This window comes from Peromyscus californicus, unplaced genomic scaffold, assembly GCF_007827085.1.
Source record: "Peromyscus californicus insignis strain IS unplaced genomic scaffold, ASM782708v3 Scaffold_21__1_contigs__length_65335640, whole genome shotgun sequence".
NCBI classification, from domain to species: Eukaryota; Metazoa; Chordata; class Mammalia; order Rodentia; family Cricetidae; genus Peromyscus; species Peromyscus californicus.
The window spans coordinates 33,268,238-33,288,027 of record NW_026294514.1 but is presented as its reverse complement, the minus strand read 5'-3'; the positions used below and the strand labels follow the sequence as shown (position 1 = coordinate 33,288,027).

The window sequence follows — 19,790 nt, the reverse complement described above, 5'->3', positions numbered from 1 at the left end:
CTTTGACAGTGTGTAATTTTTCAGTCAATCAAATAGAACACCAAATTCTAGCTGATGGTTTCATCGCCTAAGATACTTCCTTGAAAATGGGAGTTGACACCAGCAATCTGAACTAATAAAGCTGTTTCATTGTAGCTACATTTGAATTTCCCTCTTTCTGAATTTTCAGAAGTCATTCATCAGCCTAAACCTCAGTAGCCTACAAATTAATTTGTCAGGCTCTGACGATGTTTTGTTACACAAACACATCCTGCAAAGCCAACCATTTAAAAAGTAAGATTTGGCATTTTCATTGTGAAGGTGGATTGGAAAAATAAACGAATGCCACAAGACCTGTAATTTCTGATGTCGTATTAATGGAGGTAATTTATTTCCATTCAGCAAATGGGATGAAAGTCAAAATCCAACAATTCAGGAAAAAAAATAGTGATTTCTATTTCTCAACCTTCAAAGTGTTTTGTGTACCTGCATTAATCTCTCCTTATTTTTGCATTTTCAACTCTTAGCACACTACAACTACCCCAAATGAAGAGTTTTTCTAAACTAAATTAAATTACTGAAATATAAATTCTACTTGATAATTACTTTTAAGTAAGTGTGTATGTGTGTGTGTGAGTGTGGTATTGTGTACAAGTATGTGTGGTGCCTTTGGGAAGCCCCAGAGCATAGTGGCCAGAGTTCACAGTGACCACCAGGTCATCAAGTCCGTCTGCACCAAGCTGCAGAATAAGGAACATGCACTTGAGGCTCTGCATAGAGCCAAGTCCATGTTCTCTGGCCACAAGAAGATCCACATCTCAAAGAAGTGCAGCTTCACCAAATAAATGAAGATGAATTTGAAGACATGTTTGCTGAGAGGTGGCTTATTCCTGATGGCTGAGGAATCAAATACATCCCCAATCAAATAGATCCCCGGGACTAGTGGCTAGCCCTGCATTCCTGAGGGCTTCCACAGTACTCTCCTGTACCCTACCAAATCATGTTCAGTAATCTCCCATCCAGCCTGCTTATGTTTAAAAAAAAAATGACAATGAGGAAGGTGTCATCTCACTGGAGTCCTAATTAACACATGTACAGAATGACAGAATAGCACAGCCATTGAGAGCCGGCACAGTCATCACAGATCTCACTGAGAGTTCAGACTGGTGGGAGGTGGGCTTGAAGAACAGCTAGACAGAGGGTCATCTTGGAATATGTATCTACAAATGTTGTTGAAGGGACAACGGTAACCTTAGGGTTAAGAAAACTGGCAGATGACAGGACCAGAAGTTAGTTAGCACCATAGTTGCTGAAAGAGCTGATCCTGGTGCTAGAAGTGTGGTGGACTTCAAAATTAGTACACAATGAAGAGACCACATGATGTCTCTTTTAAAACTTCATCTTAAATACCGACTTCTTTTCAGGAGACTTCCCACCTTCTCTGACAGCAGGTCCTTTCACAAGCCAGTGCTCATCTGTGTCACACTATCATATTCATGAATGTATTAAAACTGCACAAAATAGTAGAAAGCACAACACCAATGTAAAATAAATATTATTATGATCATTTCAAGCTGTGATTTTTAAAAAAAAAAAAAACTGAAAAGCACCGGTTGTGGTGGCACACACCAGTAGGATTTGCTGAAGGAGATGGAGGCAGGGGGATCACCAGTTCGAGGCCAGCCTGGGCTACACATTTAGCTAGGTAGTGGTGGCACATGCTTTTAATTCCAGACCTTGGGAGGCAGATGCAGGTGGATCTCTGAGTTCAAAGCCAACCTGGTATAGAGAGCAAATTCCAGGACAGCCAGGGCTACCCAGAGGGACCTTGTTACAAAAGAAAAAAGAAACCTGAAAAGCAGTTAGACTAGTGAAGTATTTCTCAGTACACTCTAGACATTCCTAGGCTCCTATTTTAGTTTTCCAAAGATCTGGGGAAAAGGAGGTAAAAGGGTATTTTCTTAGAGCATGGGGAAAACAACTTGAAGACTGTTAAAGCCTAATTTTCTGGTGGTGAAACACGTGGAAAAGCATACTTGGGTGGGTATCTAGGGTCAAGAAACAAAGGAGAGGCCACCCTGGGCTTGGAGGCCTCTGCTGCAGGGAGGGATTCTGGGTCCTTCTCACTGGGTCAAAGAGAACTCGCTTTCCGCGTGCCTTTCATCCGATGTGTCGAGATGCGGTGGTGCTCAGGGTGGCAGACGGGTGACTGCGTTATGTCAGAGCCATCTGGGTTTTCTTTTCCCCAACAGATTGAGCCTTTTTTTGTGAGTGTGGCGCTTTACGACCTCAGAGATAGCCGGAAGATCTCCGCCGATTTCCACGTGGATCTGAATCACCCTGCTGTCCGGCAGATGCTCTCCGGGGCGCCACCCGCCTTGGAAAACGGCAACATGGACACTGGGGGCACACCAAGACAATCAGAAGAACCTCACATAAAGGGCATTCCAGAGGAGTGGTTAAAATTCCCAAAGCAGGTTGCACTTTGTTTACTTGTAATGGGACCAAAAAGCCTTGTCCCTTAGATTGTTCCTTAACAATGGGTCATACGGGATGGGCAATTTCCCAAAAAAAAAAAAAAAAAAAAAAAAAAAAAAAATTTCCTTATAGTTGTCTTTTTTTAAATGACATTTTATGAATGTCTTCAGGGTGGCTTCTATGGTAGTTATTTACCTCTTTCTTTGAATATAGGCTATATTCTCTGTGAGTGATCCGCACTCTGAAATTGTTTTGGTGGCCAAAGTCGAAAAAGTCTTAATGGGAAACATTACGAGTGGTGCTGAACCTTATATTAAGAACCCCGATTCCAACAAGGTAAAGATTATTTCCTTATAAATAATTTCAGTCACTTTGAAGAAATAAAGTCATGCTGCCTTCCTGGATTATAAAAGCTGATAAATGTATGACTTTTCAACATTCACCTAGCAGTACAATTAATATCTACCAAAACCGTTTTAAATCATACATTTTTGGGTTTATGTCCTTTTGACTCAACAGTCTCTGATGTCTATGAATCTGTCAGTAAGGTGGTTCTCAACCTTCCTAATGCTGCAACCCCTTAATACAGTTCTTCAGGTTGTGGTGACCCCCCACCAATAAAATTATTTTTGTTGCTATTTCATAACTTTGATTTTGCTTCTGTTATGAATTGTAATGTAAATATCTGTGTTTTCCCATGGTCTTAGGTGACCCCTGTGAAAGGGTCATTCGACCCCACCCCACCCCTGGGGGGTCATGCCCCACAAGTTGAGAACCACTATATTAGTAGAAATGAGTTGAAATTTGTATATCATTTTAGGCCCCAAAATACCCAAAGATGGAGGTATTTACAATAGCAAAGTTAGGAGTCGGGATCAAGTGAAGGCAATTTGCTAAAATATCAGCAAGCTGACAATGGACTCAAGAGCAGAGACAAATGATTGTACATTAAATATAATAACAGTGAAGTGCAGGGAGGTAGAGATGAGGAGGAGGAGGAGTGGGTGAATGATAAGACCAGTGATGTTTTTCTGCTTTCTTCTTTCTATCGCCTTCTTATTTCAAATAATCAAATTATGGACTACCTCCATTTACTAGAAGATAAGTATTTAAAGTATATATGTTCCATACAAAGGAATGATATCAAGGAAATAACTCAAAACCAATGAATCTGAGCATGTGCAACAATTTAGACTGTAGTTTAACGTGTTTATGAGTTTCTCATATCATGGTTCAGAAAACTATCTGTTCAGATCACATCCAGCCTGTTACCAGCTTTTGTAAAGAAAATTTTATTGACACTCAGTCACACTTGGCCTAGAATGTGTGAAGCCCTGGGTTTGCTCCAGCATTGAAAATGGAAGTGTCTCTTGTACTTACTCCAGCTACCTCCCCACTATAGCAATAGATCTGAGAAAGTGTGACAGAGAATGCAGGGTCCATGCAGCTCTTCAGAGAAAAGGCTCTTGTAGAGTAAAAAATGTGAGCAATTGTGAATATAAATTCGATAACTTTCCATTCAAGATTTTAACTTCTCTTAGCTGGAAGGTAGGCAGGGAAGAAGGCAGGAAGAGAAGCAGGGTGAGCGGATAATAGTTGATATTTCAAGACTAGGGGATTTTCCACACTTAGAATTTTCAAATTTAAAAGAAAGCTTAGAGTTCTACAATAACTTGAACACAGAGGGTACCATATGTAATCTATGTGCCAGTAAGATGAAACTGTATAGAATTTCAGTAGATAATAAAATGGAAAAATAAGCATTATTATTTCACATGTACAGTTTGTAATTGGCTGTCCCTAAATATCATTTTATTTATTTTTTCCTCAGTTTGCACAAAAAATACTCAAATCCAATAGGCAGTTCTGCAGCAAATTGGGGAAATATCGGATGCCATTTGCTTGGGCCGTGAGGTAAGATCCTACTTTGCAATTCACAGAATAGAGACACGCTTACACTCCGCATTGGAAGCTATGGCTTTGAATGCTTTTATGTTGTCTATTGTTTTTAATGGAGCCACACCTAAAGAAATGTTAACATGGTGTCATCTTTGTAGACATCATGAGCTCTGCAGAGATATATACTTCACAAATTAGTTCAGCAAGACAGCTTATCTAAAGGCCTTGGACTTGTATACAGTGGGGGCATGGCCAGATATACTGGGGGGTCTCAGTCAGTACCAAATCAAAATCATAACTTGTTTATATGTAACTGATTTAATAAATACAATGTTTGTTCAGTCCTGAGAGCCTAATGGACATAAGATAAGGAGGGATAGTACATACTTTCCTGTGCACCTGCATACTTTCATTTATTCATAGAGCTCTGCTCTGTATGTGAATGTCCAAATGATACCATCAAGTTGATCACTTAAGCTGCCTTTGATTTTGGTATGAATTAGCACAGACAGTTATATCCCCAGTTGACTCTGATGGAAAAGCTGAGTTTTTTGGGCACAAGTAGTAGACCATCCATCCAAGAAATGGAACCTCTGTGGAAAATAGAACTTGCTTTTCAGATCTACTGACACATCAACTCCAAGTGTCCTTCTCAAACTCATTACACCTGCATTGCTATAAGAATTCCTTAAATGGGGAAAACCCTGCCAATAGGCTCATAAAACAACTCAAGATCAGCAATGAAACAACTTAATTAAAAGGGGTTAATTACAGGCCTAGACCAGAGCATCCACTTAATGAATGTTGGTGGCATTATCCCACAGGCAGTTCCTTCAACTCAAAATGCAAAGTCCAGAAGGAAGGGTTGACCTGTTGGGCATTCTTCAGTTCACACAGCTTCCATTGAGACATATGTTCAGAGAAAACCCACCAGTGTGTGTCAGAATGTTATGGCTGTTATTTAAGACTGGAGACTGGCAGATAGAAGGACAGAAGGATTCCAGGCCCAGTAAGCCACAACAGATCCCTGCAGGCTGCAAGGACTGACTTGCATTCAGGCAGCCTTGCAACAAGGGCGGGAGTGCCAGGCTGCTAAGTCTGGTAAACACACCAAAGCTGACAGGTTCAGGTCACCACTTGTTGGATCATTGATTGAGCAATGGGTCCAGAGTCTCATCTGTAGAATGGAGCTGAAAATTCCTGCCTCATGGGCAGCATGTTCTGTTAACTTCACATGTACACGGATTTGGTATAAAAGACATTATGAATATTATTTTATCTCTTTCTTCCTGCCTTTCCTTACAGAGATAGCTAATGGTAAACATGAAAAACATGGTATATACATTGTCATTATTATTATTATTGAAAGTCATCGTGGAGTTCACATTCATGCTCCGCAACTCCCCATTTCTTGTAAATTTTCGTCAGTGACAAATAATGTGGAGGACAGAAGTAAATAATGTGTCAGTTATTGGCAGAATGGCACTTAGAAGTAACACCCTCACTCTAAAATGTCAACCAACTGTACGGAAGACAGATGAAACTTCCATGGAGTCTGAATGTATTATCGACTCTTGGAAAGGAAAGCTAGTGAAGCCACAAGCCCTTGCTGTATTAGGGCTTAGTAAGTGGTTCAACTGTTGGTTAGTACGTTGTATGCACCACCAATGATTTCAATTTACGTGAGCTTCTCTGGCAAATGAGAAAAAATGACTTGAACGTGCAGAGATTATGGTATGTTGGGTCATTTGGATTATCTAGCTTCCGTAAGCACACAAGCTACCCAAAGAGGCAATCGCTACCCCACCTTCCAGTGAAAACACTGCGTAAGCTGAGTTGGCAGGACCCTCAGAAGGTTAGCTGGCACTCACATCATTCTGGAATAGACCAGCTCCACAGCGTAGGTAGTACATTGTGGGTACTGCTGGTTCTCCATTGGCTTTTCCTTCATACTTTATTTTCTATCTGGCAGTTTGTTTCACAGTATAGCTGTTGAGTGTACCCTAAAACATTTGAAAGCAACTATGGTTAAAATAGTAGCATTAACAGTTGCTTGGAACCAGATTTTTACCCAGCTGCTGCAGTCCACACAGATCTCGTTGCTGTGAACATCTAATTTGAAATGGATCTGGTATGGTCTCCGGTTTGACACCAGCTGCACTGCCACTTTTTAGCAAAAAAAAAAAAAAAAAAAAAAAAAAATATCTTTTGAATAGGTGTAGAACATGCACATACACACACACACTCACACACAGACACACAGAGCTATGTGGGATATTTTCTAATTAACCATTCTAAAAGAAGTTGAATTTACAAATATGTCCTATTGTAATTAAACTTTTTCCATGCATGCCACCTCTAGGATCATAGGGGCCCAAGCCCACGCCAGGATTACCTCACAGATTCTTGTACACTGTCTCATTTTAACTTACAAATAACTAACAGACAGTGCTCAATTTTCTTTAAAATTCATCAGGCAGGACTAAAATAAATTTTCATTCTCATATCTGTACCTCTAAGGATGCACAATGCAGCAGTATCTCAGATTCTCATGCTGCCATCCCAACAAGTGGTCGTCCACCTCTGCATGCATCTTCCAGTGGCAAAGCCCCTAGTATACCCTCACCAGGTCCTTCTCTCTGTCTTTTTATAGTTCTATTATTATTGGATCATTCATTTTTATACCATTGAAATTACCAATCAACCAATTTAACTTTTTTTTCTGCCTTGTGACTTCCAGGCAAATGTTCTACCACTGAATTACATCCTCAGACCTTGGAGAGTTTTAGTTTTTTGCTGTTTGTTTGTTTGTTTGTTTGTTTGTTTGTTTGTTTGTTTTGTGAGAGGGTTGTCTGTGTAGCTCATCATGGCTTTGAACACCCAATCCTCCTTTTGTCTTTACTACCTCAGTGCTGTGATTATAGTCATGTGCCCATGCTGGGCCCTAACAACCACTTTAATCTGTTGTATCCACACATGCAGAGAAATGCCTAAATCCTACATGGTGCTTTATGCCTCTGATCTTAGCACTTGAGAGAGAGTGAGGTAGAAGGATCAAAAATAAAGATCTCAGGCTGCAGTATACTTCATGAGTAGCCAATCCCAGTGAAGGATTTCTACAAGACAGCTGTGGCTATGAGCAAAATGGAGTTCACAGCTCACATAGATTAATTATTTATGCAAAAGTCATTTTATGCTTTGAAATTCTTGTCACATTTTTATGTATTTACTTTGTGGGGTGGAGGCCGGGGAAGGCATCTGCAGCTTGCTGCAGCTCTCATGTGGAGTTCAGAAGACAATGTGCAGAAACAGGCTTTCTCCTTCCACCATATGGGCCTTAGAAACTGAACTAGCAGGCAGGCTTGGCTGAAAGGGCCTTTACCTGCCGTGTTCTCTCTCTAGTCTTCAAGTGAGATGTTTTTATTATGCTTTCCTTATGTTATTTCATTAAAATTTTATCAAGGAGAGATTTTTTTCCCCTCAGTTACTACTTAACAAGAATTGCAACAAAACTATAAGGAGACGATTTCAAAGGGTCTAAAAACATCATTTCAATACATTTCCAGCCCCCATGTTCCTTTTTCCCCCCGTGTTCCTTTACACTAAACGTCAATGGCTGATACCATTTTCAAAGACATTTCAGCTACTTAATTAAAATATTTGATTCATTTAGATGATAAAATATTCTAGTTAAGGCTCTTAAACTAGAAGAAATAAAAATTCAACGTTTCTCTGATGTTGAAGAAAAAGCAATTACATGTGGGCTGAATTTTTCTTCGGTGCATAATATAAGTGTGGGGGTGGGGCTGATGTCAGCAAAGTACACGTGAAGCAAATATTGCCAGACCTCACTCCGTCACTTAGACAACAGCAATTGTGTGCTCTAAGTAAGGCGTTATAGTTCCCACAAAATGGATCAAGGAAAGGAAACAACATAACGTTACCCTTATTTAATGCAAAACTCTGACTCACATTTCCTGCATCTTATCTTGACTTCTGTCCTAAAAGTTAGAACATGGCCTCGTTGACCTCCACAACGACATTTTTAAGAATCACGCTTTCTTTCCGCAGTCATAATTACAACACGATCCTTGTTGCACACTCATAAATCCTGATGACACCACCCCAAGTGCAGTGGCCCCTGCTTGCCCAGGTTAGGGTACCTTGGGGAAACAGTTAAAAAGGAGGAGCTTAGAAGATAGTTCAGTCGGTGAAATGCTTGCTTTGCAAATGTGGGAACCTGAGTTGGAGCCACAGAACCTAGGGGAAAAAACTGGACATGATGCGTGGTTGTAGACATACCACGGAGGAAGCAAACGCCGGAGGATGTCCGGAGCTTACTGACCAGCCAGCCTAGCCTCTTCAGTGAGTTTCAGGCCAGTGAGAGGTTTTACTTCACGCAACAAGATGGATGAAGCGCGCGCGCGCGCGCACGCACACACACACACACACACACACACACACACACACACACACCAGCACAACTTCACCACTGGCACAAACACACATGCAAAAATTAATATATTCCCACTTTTCCTGATACTCTAGGATTTTGACATGGTAATAAATGTCAGACATCATAAAAACAGTTGTAACGGGAACTGCTCCTACTTGAGGATATATAGTTGAAAATGAGGAATGTGACACAAATGTGCTGTTTATAAGGGAAAAACGCTAAGAGTTGGTGTCTTTTTATTTTGATAAGTCCCTTGGGTACTTTCTATTATAAACTAAAATTATCATTAATTATCCTCCTTAAAAACACAAGTTCTTAAACAGTAACAAAATAAACATTATTTTCCTGCAGATCTGTATTTAAGGACAACCAAGGAAACGTGGACAGAGACTCAAGATTTTCTCCATTATATAGACAAGAAAGTAGCAAGATTTCAGCTGAGGACCTGCTTAAACTGGTATCAGACTACAGACGGTAGGATATTCTGGATGCCCCTTTATGTAATCAACACATTGTTTTTCTCTCTCCATAACACCTGAGGCCCTGAGTCCCAACTGTCCAGACACCTCCAGAAACAGATGGTTGTCTAGTGACTTCCCTTTCATCCAAATTGTGCCAAAGAGTTAGTTTGCCAGAATCGTACAGAAGATTTCTCACATGTTGGGCTATATCATTCATCTATAGCTGTGTGACAACCCACCCCCAAAATTCAGTATCTGGAAACAGCATTGTTTATGGTACTCCTGATTCTTTAGTGTCATTTTGTCCCTTCCACACATGATATGGGCTGGCAGAGGACAGTTGGGACTGGAGAATCCACTTCTTCCCCACAGGAGCCTCTTTGTGAGATATGTAGATGACCTTATTATATTATTTATCTTACACTGTTAGCCTCTGATACACAGAGTGTTCTTGTACTCTTTAGCCTTGAATAATGATTCTGTTTCTCCCACCCAAGAATCAACAGTCTCTTATCAACTAATTTTACATATCCCTCAAAAATATGATGATATGTTTAAACAAGCATGGCCAATATCTTCTGCAGCATCAGTGAATTATTTGCAGCTATTTAAATAGAAGGGATAGTTTATCGAATCTATCTAATAGTCACCATTATGGAAGGTTTTAGAACATATGATTAGGAGGAGAAGTAGACTCTTAGGCAAGACCCTGTACCTAACTTAATCCTTTGTAGTCCAGGCAGAGTACTGGTAACGTAAGAGACTTGTCTTCCCTTCACTCATCAAACATCCTGGTCAAATCCTACACTCAGGTCTTCACAAGGCCCCTCAGGCCACCATGAGAAAATAAAAAGGGCTTTTCCTTTTGCCTTCTTGACAATCTCCTAAGACTTGAAGAGCTATAATGATGAGCAGAATGGAGCATGCAAAGATTTGGGGATAAACTGATACAACAAGCCTCCTGTTGTCAGTGAATACAGAGAAACTATAAATGGCATGTGAGGGCCACCTACAATACATAGTGCAGGGCTGACATTAAATTAGAACTGATTTCTCCTGGTGACCAATTTCTATGGCATAAATTAATTTGTTATCGCTGACTTCGAGCCACCAATGTGGTTCACAGTGGGAAGAGAGGTAAACAACCTTGGGGATCCAATAGTCTTATAGTGTGTGTATGAGTTATTTTTCCAACTGCTTCCTGGTAAAAGCAATTTAAGAGAAGAAGGTTCACTTTGGCTTATGCTCTCAGGGGATATGGTGCTTTGTGGCACAGAAGACATAGTGACAGGAACACCGTTGGCTGGTGACATTGCATCTGCAGTCAGGAAGCAGAGAGTGAATAGGGAATGGAGCTGAGCTGTAAAACTCTAATGCCAGCCCCAGTGACCGACTTCCTCCCTCAAGACTCTACCTCCTAAAGGTCCTTCAACCTTCAAAGAATGCCACTGGCTGGAAGCAGGGAAGGAAACAGAACTCCAGAGTCAAAGAGTGAACGTGCATGATAATAGGAGAGCAAGAAGAGCATGTAGAGGCAGTCAGTTCTTTGTTATTGAAGAAGGAAAAATGCAAACTCTTAGCAATTATAGCAAAAACTTTGTTCTCAAAAATTCTTAAAACTCACTTTGACAGTCAAATGCTTAAGCAATTTCAAATGAGTCTTATTGACAAGACCATATAATTTATATTCATCTGGCTACATGTATAAGTGAAGCCAGAGAGAATTAGTTTAAGGTATTTTTCGGGATATCTGTAACTTGACTTCTTCATAATTTTTGTTTTCATTTACAGTAACATATATTTTATAGGAATTAAACTAACCAAGTTAAAAAAAATCAATACACCACTTTTTGCTGTCTACTCTTTACACTTCTTAAAGCTCAGAATTATAATACAAGATGGAGTTTTCTTTGAAAATAAAAATAATACAGTGTGTGTGTGTGTGTGTGTGTGTGTGTGTGTGTGTGTGTGTGTGTGTGTGTGTGTGATGTCCTTTCACAGAGCTGACCGGACAGGCAAAATGCAGACCATCCCTGGAAGCCTGGATATTGTTGTGGACAACATTCCCTTGGAGCAGCCAAGTATGATGCCGATGTCATTGATGTCACAGTTCATTTAGAGACTTCTGAGTATCTTGTGGGAGATTGTTTGGATGTTTGGTTGGTTCTTCAGTTAACTGGTTGATCCCAAGATTTGGGTTGTTTGGGGATTTTGTCTTCCAAAATGGAAAGGAATTCATTATACTATAGGAATATGGGACTTACTTGTCCATTGAGACAGACAATGAAGTCATAACGAAAACAGTATCCTGGATAGCTTAACTTTCATCTGTTATCCAAATATGGGTGTAGTATCCAGCAAGATATTAAATTATTCACATAATCCTTTAAACCCTGGAGTGTTAGGAAGAAAGTCAGACTCAAGTGGATGAATAGCCAATAGTGAAAGAATTCAGATTCTATCTAGTTTCCCTGACTCGAATATAGACTGATTCTGCCATACCTCACCGACAACAAATTGCTTTGAGCACTGGCCACAGCCACCTAAGTGACTAAAATGTCATTATATAGACGTCTATCTTATTTGGAACATGGTAAAACTCCTGCTTTTACTGACCTAAAAATGAAGGTTTCAGAACACAGAATCAAGTTTTCCTATAATAAACAACTGGGTAGAGACTACAGACAGGGAATATTAGGATGGCCATCTATCCTGATAAGTTTCCACAAATCATTTTAATATAAACTATAATGAGAATTCTAACTTAAGTTCTGACTCAAAATCATTTTCACATTGAATGATAGGAAACAGCAGAGGAGAAATTTAGCCATTTTCTCTCCTTGATTTAGGGAACCAGGCTTTATTACCTACAGAAAGGACAACAGAATAGAAAGCTAAATACTCTCCTTGAAAGAAGAGTAGAGTATTAGAGAAATTTGATAGCATAGTGAAAATATTATAATCAATACCTGATGAAATATTAGAACTGTCACCTGATTCCCGAGTATGTACAGCCCATCACTTTGTTTTATCTGAGTCCAGGAAGGTTCTTTGTAGAAACAAAAGCAGCGGGGCTTTTTCCCTTTCAACACGACAGCTCCCCACTTCAAACAGTGCAGGGACAGAGGTTTTGATGTATACATTCTTAACCATCTTTTCTTATTTTTTCTCAGGCTATTTTTTTCCTTAGGTTAGATTTTTAAAGGTGGTAAAAATGTAAGAGAAAGAAACGCAACACACAATGTACAGAGGGCTTTAGGCACTTGCCGTAAAAATCATCCCATACATGAAAAATTACTATTAATTCATCTGTCACTATCACTAATAGACTCACTGAATAACTTTATTCTGCTGCGCAACAATACATGTATTTTATTTGTAATAGCAAGTGACTGTCAGTGGGTTACACCTTATCTTATAAAAATCTACCTAGAATATTCTATATATAGAAAACATTATAAAAATTATAAATTCAGGGTCTGGAGAGGTAGCTCAGAGGTTAAGAGCACTGCCTGCTCTTCCAGAGGTCCTGAGTTCAATTCCCAGCAACCACATGGTGGCTCACAGCCATCTGTATTGAGATCTGGTGCCCTCTCCTGGCCTGCAGGCGTACGTAGAGGCAGAATGTTGTATACATAATAAATAATCTTTTTTAAAAATATATAAATCCATCTCAAAGATTTGCCATGGTTCTTAGCCATGAGTTTTAATACTAAATATATAACTTTCTCATGCCCAATGCCCCCTTCTCACATTTTCATGCTCTTGCTACACAATAGCAAATTTCCATTTTAAATAGATTCATGTTAAGATATGTTAAGTGTTGTTCACTTTAGAAGACTCATATGAAATGACAAACTCTTATTTTCTGATTTTTTAAGACTGTGTAACATCGTCCTTTATCCCTGTCAAGCCTTTCAACGTGATGGCTCAGTCAGAACCTACAGTGGAGGTGGAAGAATTGATTTATGACTCAACAAAGCATTGCCGACCATACAGAGTATACAAAAATCAAATTTATGTCTACCCCAAACACCTCAAGTATGATAGCCAGAAATGCTTCAACAAGGTAACTTCTCAGTTCAATATACATAGATCACACAAGATGGTTCTTGAAAGAGCAACTTGAGAGAACTATGAGCCAAGACTTAGAGGAGACGCTTAGCCAAGGGTGGGTACACCCTAGAATTTACTTCAGGATTATTTAAAGATGAATGCATTTTCAGGACCTTGAAGTATTACAGAAGAGTTATCTTTTAGTTGTTAATCTCTGAATTGTTTGAGGATGTATGGTTGTGTAATATATTAATAATCTTCTCTAAAATCAGCCTGACATAAATTTAATCTAGACCAGTTTTTTTGGTTCTTATAATGCTCTGAAAAGAGCATGCTTAGTCCTACACTGTGAGCTTTTTTTTTTTTGTTGCTGTTTCCTTTAAAAATCTCTCCAAGTCCTGCTGCTTCTGAGGACCAAGACAATGGTGGTTATTCTACATTTCTTTTCATATTTAATTAGAAGCTACTTATTTTAGGCCCTTACATTGTTTGGGATGTTAATTTAAGAGGAAATTACCATATCCGTTTTCCCCCACACTATAATTTCAGGCACGAAATATAACTGTGTGCATTGAATTCAAAAATTCTGATGAAGACGGTGCCAAGGCCGTGAAGGTGAGTCGAGTCACTTGGGGACACAGCATGAGAGGGAAGGCAGGCACCTCGGTCCTTTGCATCACTGGGGGATTTTTATTTGAGTATGGTTAAATGAGGAGCAATTTCAGGCATTGGTTTTAGATTTCCTGAAAATGTATGTGGCTTAACAGCCATCACTAACCCCATCTATCAGAAATGCTAGTCTCCCACAGCTCTTTACTTCATGATTTGGAAAAAGAGAACTCATTATAGTGTGAAATAAATACAATAGTTACTCATGAAAAGTCTGCCCTGTGCACAAATTAAGTCCACCTCTTGACTCATCATGTGTGATTTGTAGCAGTACATCCAGCCTGGCTTCATGCTGTGCCCATAGAAAGGCTACTATACACATTGGCTAATGCAGGATGTCCCTGGAGAGCTCATATTTATGAACAGGATAGTTGGTTAATGCATGGTACCTCCACAGAGCTCACATTTATGGAGCCAACTGCCCTAGGGACTAGAAAATGACTCTAAAAAGACAGCCCACATTGTTGATCACATGAGTTAATCGTATCATTATTTTGACCCATAAAACTGGATTGCCTTTTCTAGAGTTCATATATGATATGCACTATTTTTTAGGGTTATCAAATAACAAAAAATAGCCTATAAAAATAAAGAGGAAAGCTATTTTTACTGAGCTTATGGTCAAATCTTCTAGGTTGCAGTGAATCAGAGGGAAGAGATAGTTAAGAACCAAGATAATGTCTAACTAACCCTACCATTGCCCCAGTCTATTTCTCATGATACCATCAACTATCAATCATACTCTGATTTATGATAGCAGGAAATTTGTAGTCTTAATTCAAAGAGTGGGGATGAACTTAAGAATGAGCTAACTCGCCGGGCGGTGGTGGCGCACGCCTTTAATCCCAGCACTCGGGAGGCAGAGCCAGGCAGATCTCTGTGAGTTCGAGGCCAACCTGGGCTACCAAGTGAGTTCCAGGAGAGGCGCAAAGCTACACAGAGAAACCCTGTCTCGAAAAACCAAAAAAAAAAAAGAATGAGCTAACTCATGTAGGGTAGAGAGGCATTCTTCAAGATAATTTTGAGCCACTGTGAGCCTTCATACAGACCGAGCTTTTCACAGCATTAGTATCAGGAGAGGAAAATTAGCAGGTGATATCATTGTTAAGCAAACGAGGCAATGACTAGGTAGGAAGCCCAACGGGCCTGCCAAAGCAGTGCTTGTAATGGGGATGAACTAGGAAAGAAGGGCAACAGCAGGTGTGTGGGCTCCCTGCTTCATTGCATTATTGACATCATGCAGAGACATGGCTAGAAGAGAGGTCCAGAGCTCCAGGCATATGTGCCCTTCACCTGTGTGATTCATGAAAGCCTATTCCAGTCCTCTGACCCGATTAGAGGTTAGGATACAACATCAAAAGCTGGGTCTGTCCTGCTACCTCCACTGTCATGAGTAGGAATTGATTCGAATGGAACTGGGGTCCAGCCAAGCCTGAGGACCTTAACTCTCTCAGGAAGGCATCCTTTAGGGATCTGTCTTGAACATTAACTCATATTTATGGCGATCAAAAGTCATCTAGTGAGTTGATTCAGTTTTCAACCCTCGTGCCATACCTACAAGATGAATAAAGACTTTTAGATGTTCTTTGATGTCCCATTGCATAGTACACACAGAACAATATATCAACAAAGTTCAAAGTTAACTTGATGTCATCCTGGGATGTCCATCACAAAGTGTGCTGGTATTGGTACTGGAATTGGAAACTGAAGAATTGGCTTTTTCTCACTTGAGAATATTTTCAGGCACTCACAGTTGTTTCCCTCGTAACTTTCTAAACAGTGTATTTATGGAAAACCTGGAGGGCCGCTCTTCACTTCAGCTGCCTACACAGCTGTACTGCACCATTCTCAAAATCCAGATTTCTCTGATGAGGTAAGGACCAGGCCTCCACAGCCTCTACCTATAACTCATGGGTGCGTAGGTCAGGGAAACCTTGTCTAGACCACATCTCAGATTGAGGACAGTAGTGTACCCATCCCAAGACTCTAAAGTGACACTGGCTGATGAAAATCCTGGTGTACGATGCAAGTTCCTGCAGCTGAGCACAAGACTGACCTTCAAAAAAAAAGGTGGTTCTGCTTTATCATTATTTTCCATTGAGACTATTTTTCCTCACTTATTTTATGGGTGATTTTAATAAAGATTATATTAGATAATTACCAATCAGTGGCAGCGTATCGTATCATTCTATAGCAGGAAGACTAGATGTTATGAATCAACACTATTGCTCATACCTGCATGAACTTCATCGGGCTCCGTCCCCTCATCTCACAGTTCGAAGTGTGACTTGTTCTGAAAAATTCAACACTCTTATTGTGCACCAAGCACATAGACATCATCTCACTTAACTCCTCCAAAGCTTTGAGAATCTGGTACTGTTACCGCCTCCTGTTATATAGACGAGGGCACTAGCTCAAGTAACTTTGTCACAAGTGACAGTCAGCATTCAAACCAGGCCATATTACTCTAGATAGAAGTTTCCCCGCTTCCTATGACTCATAAGAAATACCACTAGGCTAGTGGTAAAGTGCTGCTCACATATTAGCTCTTTTATAAACAGCCTGAGACAAGTTTCAGTGATTAAACCCAGCTTCTAACCATAAGACAAAGCTCTAAACTACTACAACCAGCTAGGATTTTATATGAGTTACTCTACTGATGCTATAACAAATTCGCACCCTTCAGTTGCTCAAAACAATACACATCATTTACAGCTCTGGTGGTCAGGGGTCTGAACTGGCTGTCATGTGGCTGAAATAACAGTGTCAGTGAGGCAGTATGTCTCCAGAAATTTCAAGAGGAAGATCTGTTTCCTTACCTCTTGCAGCCTCTAAACACCACCTCGTACCTTGGTTGTGACTCCTCTCCTGCCTACCTTTTATAAGAACTATGGTGGGACTGGAAATGTAGCTCAGCTGATGAAATGTTCATCCAGCATACATTAAGTCCTGGGTTCTGTTCCTAGCACCACATACAACTGGGTGTGATGATCATAGCCCTTGGGAAACAGAGGTAGGAGGATCATAAATTTAAGATAATCCTTTGCTGTCTAGACAGTTTGAGGGCAGCATGAGGTACACGGGATCCTTTTTTAAAAGGAAGGAGAAGAAAGGGAAGGAGGGATGGAGGGATGAAGAAAGGAAGGAAAGACTCAGACTGACCACATTGTACCCACTTGTAACACCTGATATAACCCCAAGGTCCTCACCTTAATCACATCTTTGAAGTGATTCATGGGTTGCACAGTCACCTATTCATGGGTTCTGGGTTTTAGAGCACAGAGTCACCTTTGGGAGCCCTTCTCTGTCCGCCACCCCATGTGACACATTTGTCATTTTCAAACTAATTAACAGAATTCCCCGACCTTACCTCCGACTTCCTTATCTACTTAATGCTCTTATTTTCTCTCCATCAATCCAGGTAAGAAGATTTTAAAAAAAGAAAACAAAAAGCTAAGGGAAAGAGTTATTATCATATTACAGAATATTTACCATATTGATTGACTTTTTGACAAAGCAGGTGTGAAAGATGCATTTTCTGCAGATGGAAGAATTTCATAAATTAATGTTCTCAGAGTCTCAGTGCTGTGAAGTCTGGCTTTTAATCTTTTTCATTTTCTCATATTTCCTGGAATCTCATAAAACCTATGAGCTTTTCCACATGGCATGTAGATTATCAATCACTTAGTGGCCTTTGCAGCACAGATTTAATACTAAGGTTTTATTTCCTTGATTATAAGAAAAGTGATGGCATTATCTTTAAAATAGGTATAAATTATCCAATGCATTGTTACAATAAAATGTAACCATTTGCAAGATTTTTTAATTGAGGGGTTGTGAAGACTAGTTTTATGTCAACTTGACACAAGCTAGAGCCATTTTAGAAGAGCAACCTTCAATTGACAAAATGCCCCCGCCAGATTTACCTGTGGGAAAGCCCATGGTATATTTTTTTTTTTATTGTTGAATGATGTGGGAGAAGCCAGAACACTGTGGGCAGGGGTTCTCCTGAGGTGGTGGTTCTGGGTGCTGTAAGAAGGCAATCTGAACAAGCCAGGAAGAGCAAGCCAGCAAGCAGAACTACTCTGAGGCTTGTGCTTCAGTTCCTGCCTCCAGGTTCTTGCGCTGCCTGGCTCCCTTTGATAATGGACTATGAAATGGAACTGTAAGCTTAAATGAACCCATTCCTCTCCAACTTGTTTTTAGTCATGATATTTTATCACAGCAACAGAAACCCTAAGACAAGGATGCTTTCACTACCATTTAGTTAACTGGAATTCTTGATTACTTGGTGCATTGCTACATAATCTTGAAGAAATTTTCTAGTGTTCTCCTTACTATTATGGATTTTGAAATGTATATAGGTTTTTGTAACTAGGTTAGTACACTGTTATATAAATAATATATCAGCTTGTAACTCACCAAAATCCAGGGATCCTCAAAATCCTCAGGGATCCTCATACATCAGAATTATCTGGAAGACGGATTGAAGCAGAATACTCAGATTTGGGTATTCAGCATGTCTGAGTTAGGCCTAAGATTTTGTGGTTCCAGGAGACACCGATGCTACCATTGCAGGGACCACACTGTGAAATCTGTAGTCCTAAGTCCTTCCTTAAACAGAATGAAAATAAACCAGCCAGATGCACAAGATATCTAATTAATAATCTATGGGTATTAGTTATTGCTCAACTTGACTATTTCCATAACTACTTAGTGACTCACATAAAGCTAAGTGCATGATACCTGGACAGGCTCCTGGAATCCTGGTATACAGGGGTCATCAGAAGATGTAGGACTGTCTTGGAAACAACCTATTACTAACTCTACCCATCTCTTACTCACCCAGAGCCCCCAATATCTCTAGCCTTGAGTCCCACCTCTGTAGTGTACCCTTCACAAGACAATGGGGAAATTAAACGCATGTGACAGAACTTTAAAACCTAATTTAAGAGGTGCTATAAAATGTAGGTGGTTATTTCAAACCCTTTCTTTCCAGAAATATGGAATAACCCATGTCACTTTTATGTGTTATGTTTGTGTTTAATCAGAGGCATCATTAGCAACCCTTCAGTACAGCTTCTTTAAGTGACTCATTACTTGCTATGACAAAAGTCATCTCATGTGTGTGTTGTATTGTAGAGAGACAGAGGCCAGGCTTTCAGTTACCTTCTTTACAGCCACAGTTCTCGGTGATGTGCACATGAATTGCCTGGATATCTTATTAAGATGCAGATTCAGATTCTGGGGCAGTGTCTGAGATTCAGAATGGCTAACACATGTTTGTTTACTACCCATGCCCATGAGCATGCTCTGGAGGCTAGGACTTAACAGTTTACACAGTTTGTGGTAGTTCTTAATGTTTGTCTTCCTTACATTCTGTATTTCTGTTAGTGAGTGTTTTTGAATATGTGTATTTAATGCATACTCTAGAAACATAAATCATGTAATGAGAGATGCTACATAATCTAAATTATCATCTACCACATAAGATGTAAAAATAACATAGTAATACATTACAGCCAGCAGACTGAATATTTGTTTAGTGTTAAATCATTTTTGACTAAGCATGGACTTAAATTTGACTCTTGTGCTGATGTGAAGCAAATGATTTTAATCTCAATCCAAATGTGATATCTTTCATTGCAGGTGAAAATTGAGCTACCAACACAACTTCATGAAAAACACCATCTTTTGTTTTCTTTTTATCACATCACATGTGACATCAATGCCAAAGCTAACGCCAAAAAGAAAGAGGCTCTGGAGACTTCAGGTACTTACAAGTGACCTGA

The 19,790-nt window shown here is 39.8% G+C and overlaps 1 protein-coding gene across 11 annotated transcripts in view; it reads left to right on the top strand.

Moving 5' to 3' along the window:
* The window catches only part of Dock10 (dedicator of cytokinesis 10), a 250,555-nt gene that overhangs the window by 159,771 nt on the left and 70,994 nt on the right, over positions 1 to 19,790 (top strand). For all 11 annotated transcript variants that reach the window (XM_052750000.1, XM_052750002.1, XM_052750003.1 and 8 more), the window contains exons 12-20: positions 2,232 to 2,456; positions 2,671 to 2,793; positions 4,289 to 4,371; positions 9,164 to 9,286; positions 11,275 to 11,354; positions 13,155 to 13,342; positions 13,879 to 13,944; positions 15,779 to 15,871; positions 19,648 to 19,771. In XM_052750000.1, the coding sequence (XP_052605960.1) occupies positions 2,232 to 2,456; positions 2,671 to 2,793; positions 4,289 to 4,371; positions 9,164 to 9,286; positions 11,275 to 11,354; positions 13,155 to 13,342; positions 13,879 to 13,944; positions 15,779 to 15,871; positions 19,648 to 19,771 (1,105 nt within the window). The remainder of the gene's footprint in view (positions 1 to 2,231; positions 2,457 to 2,670; positions 2,794 to 4,288; positions 4,372 to 9,163; positions 9,287 to 11,274; positions 11,355 to 13,154; positions 13,343 to 13,878; positions 13,945 to 15,778; positions 15,872 to 19,647; positions 19,772 to 19,790) is intronic.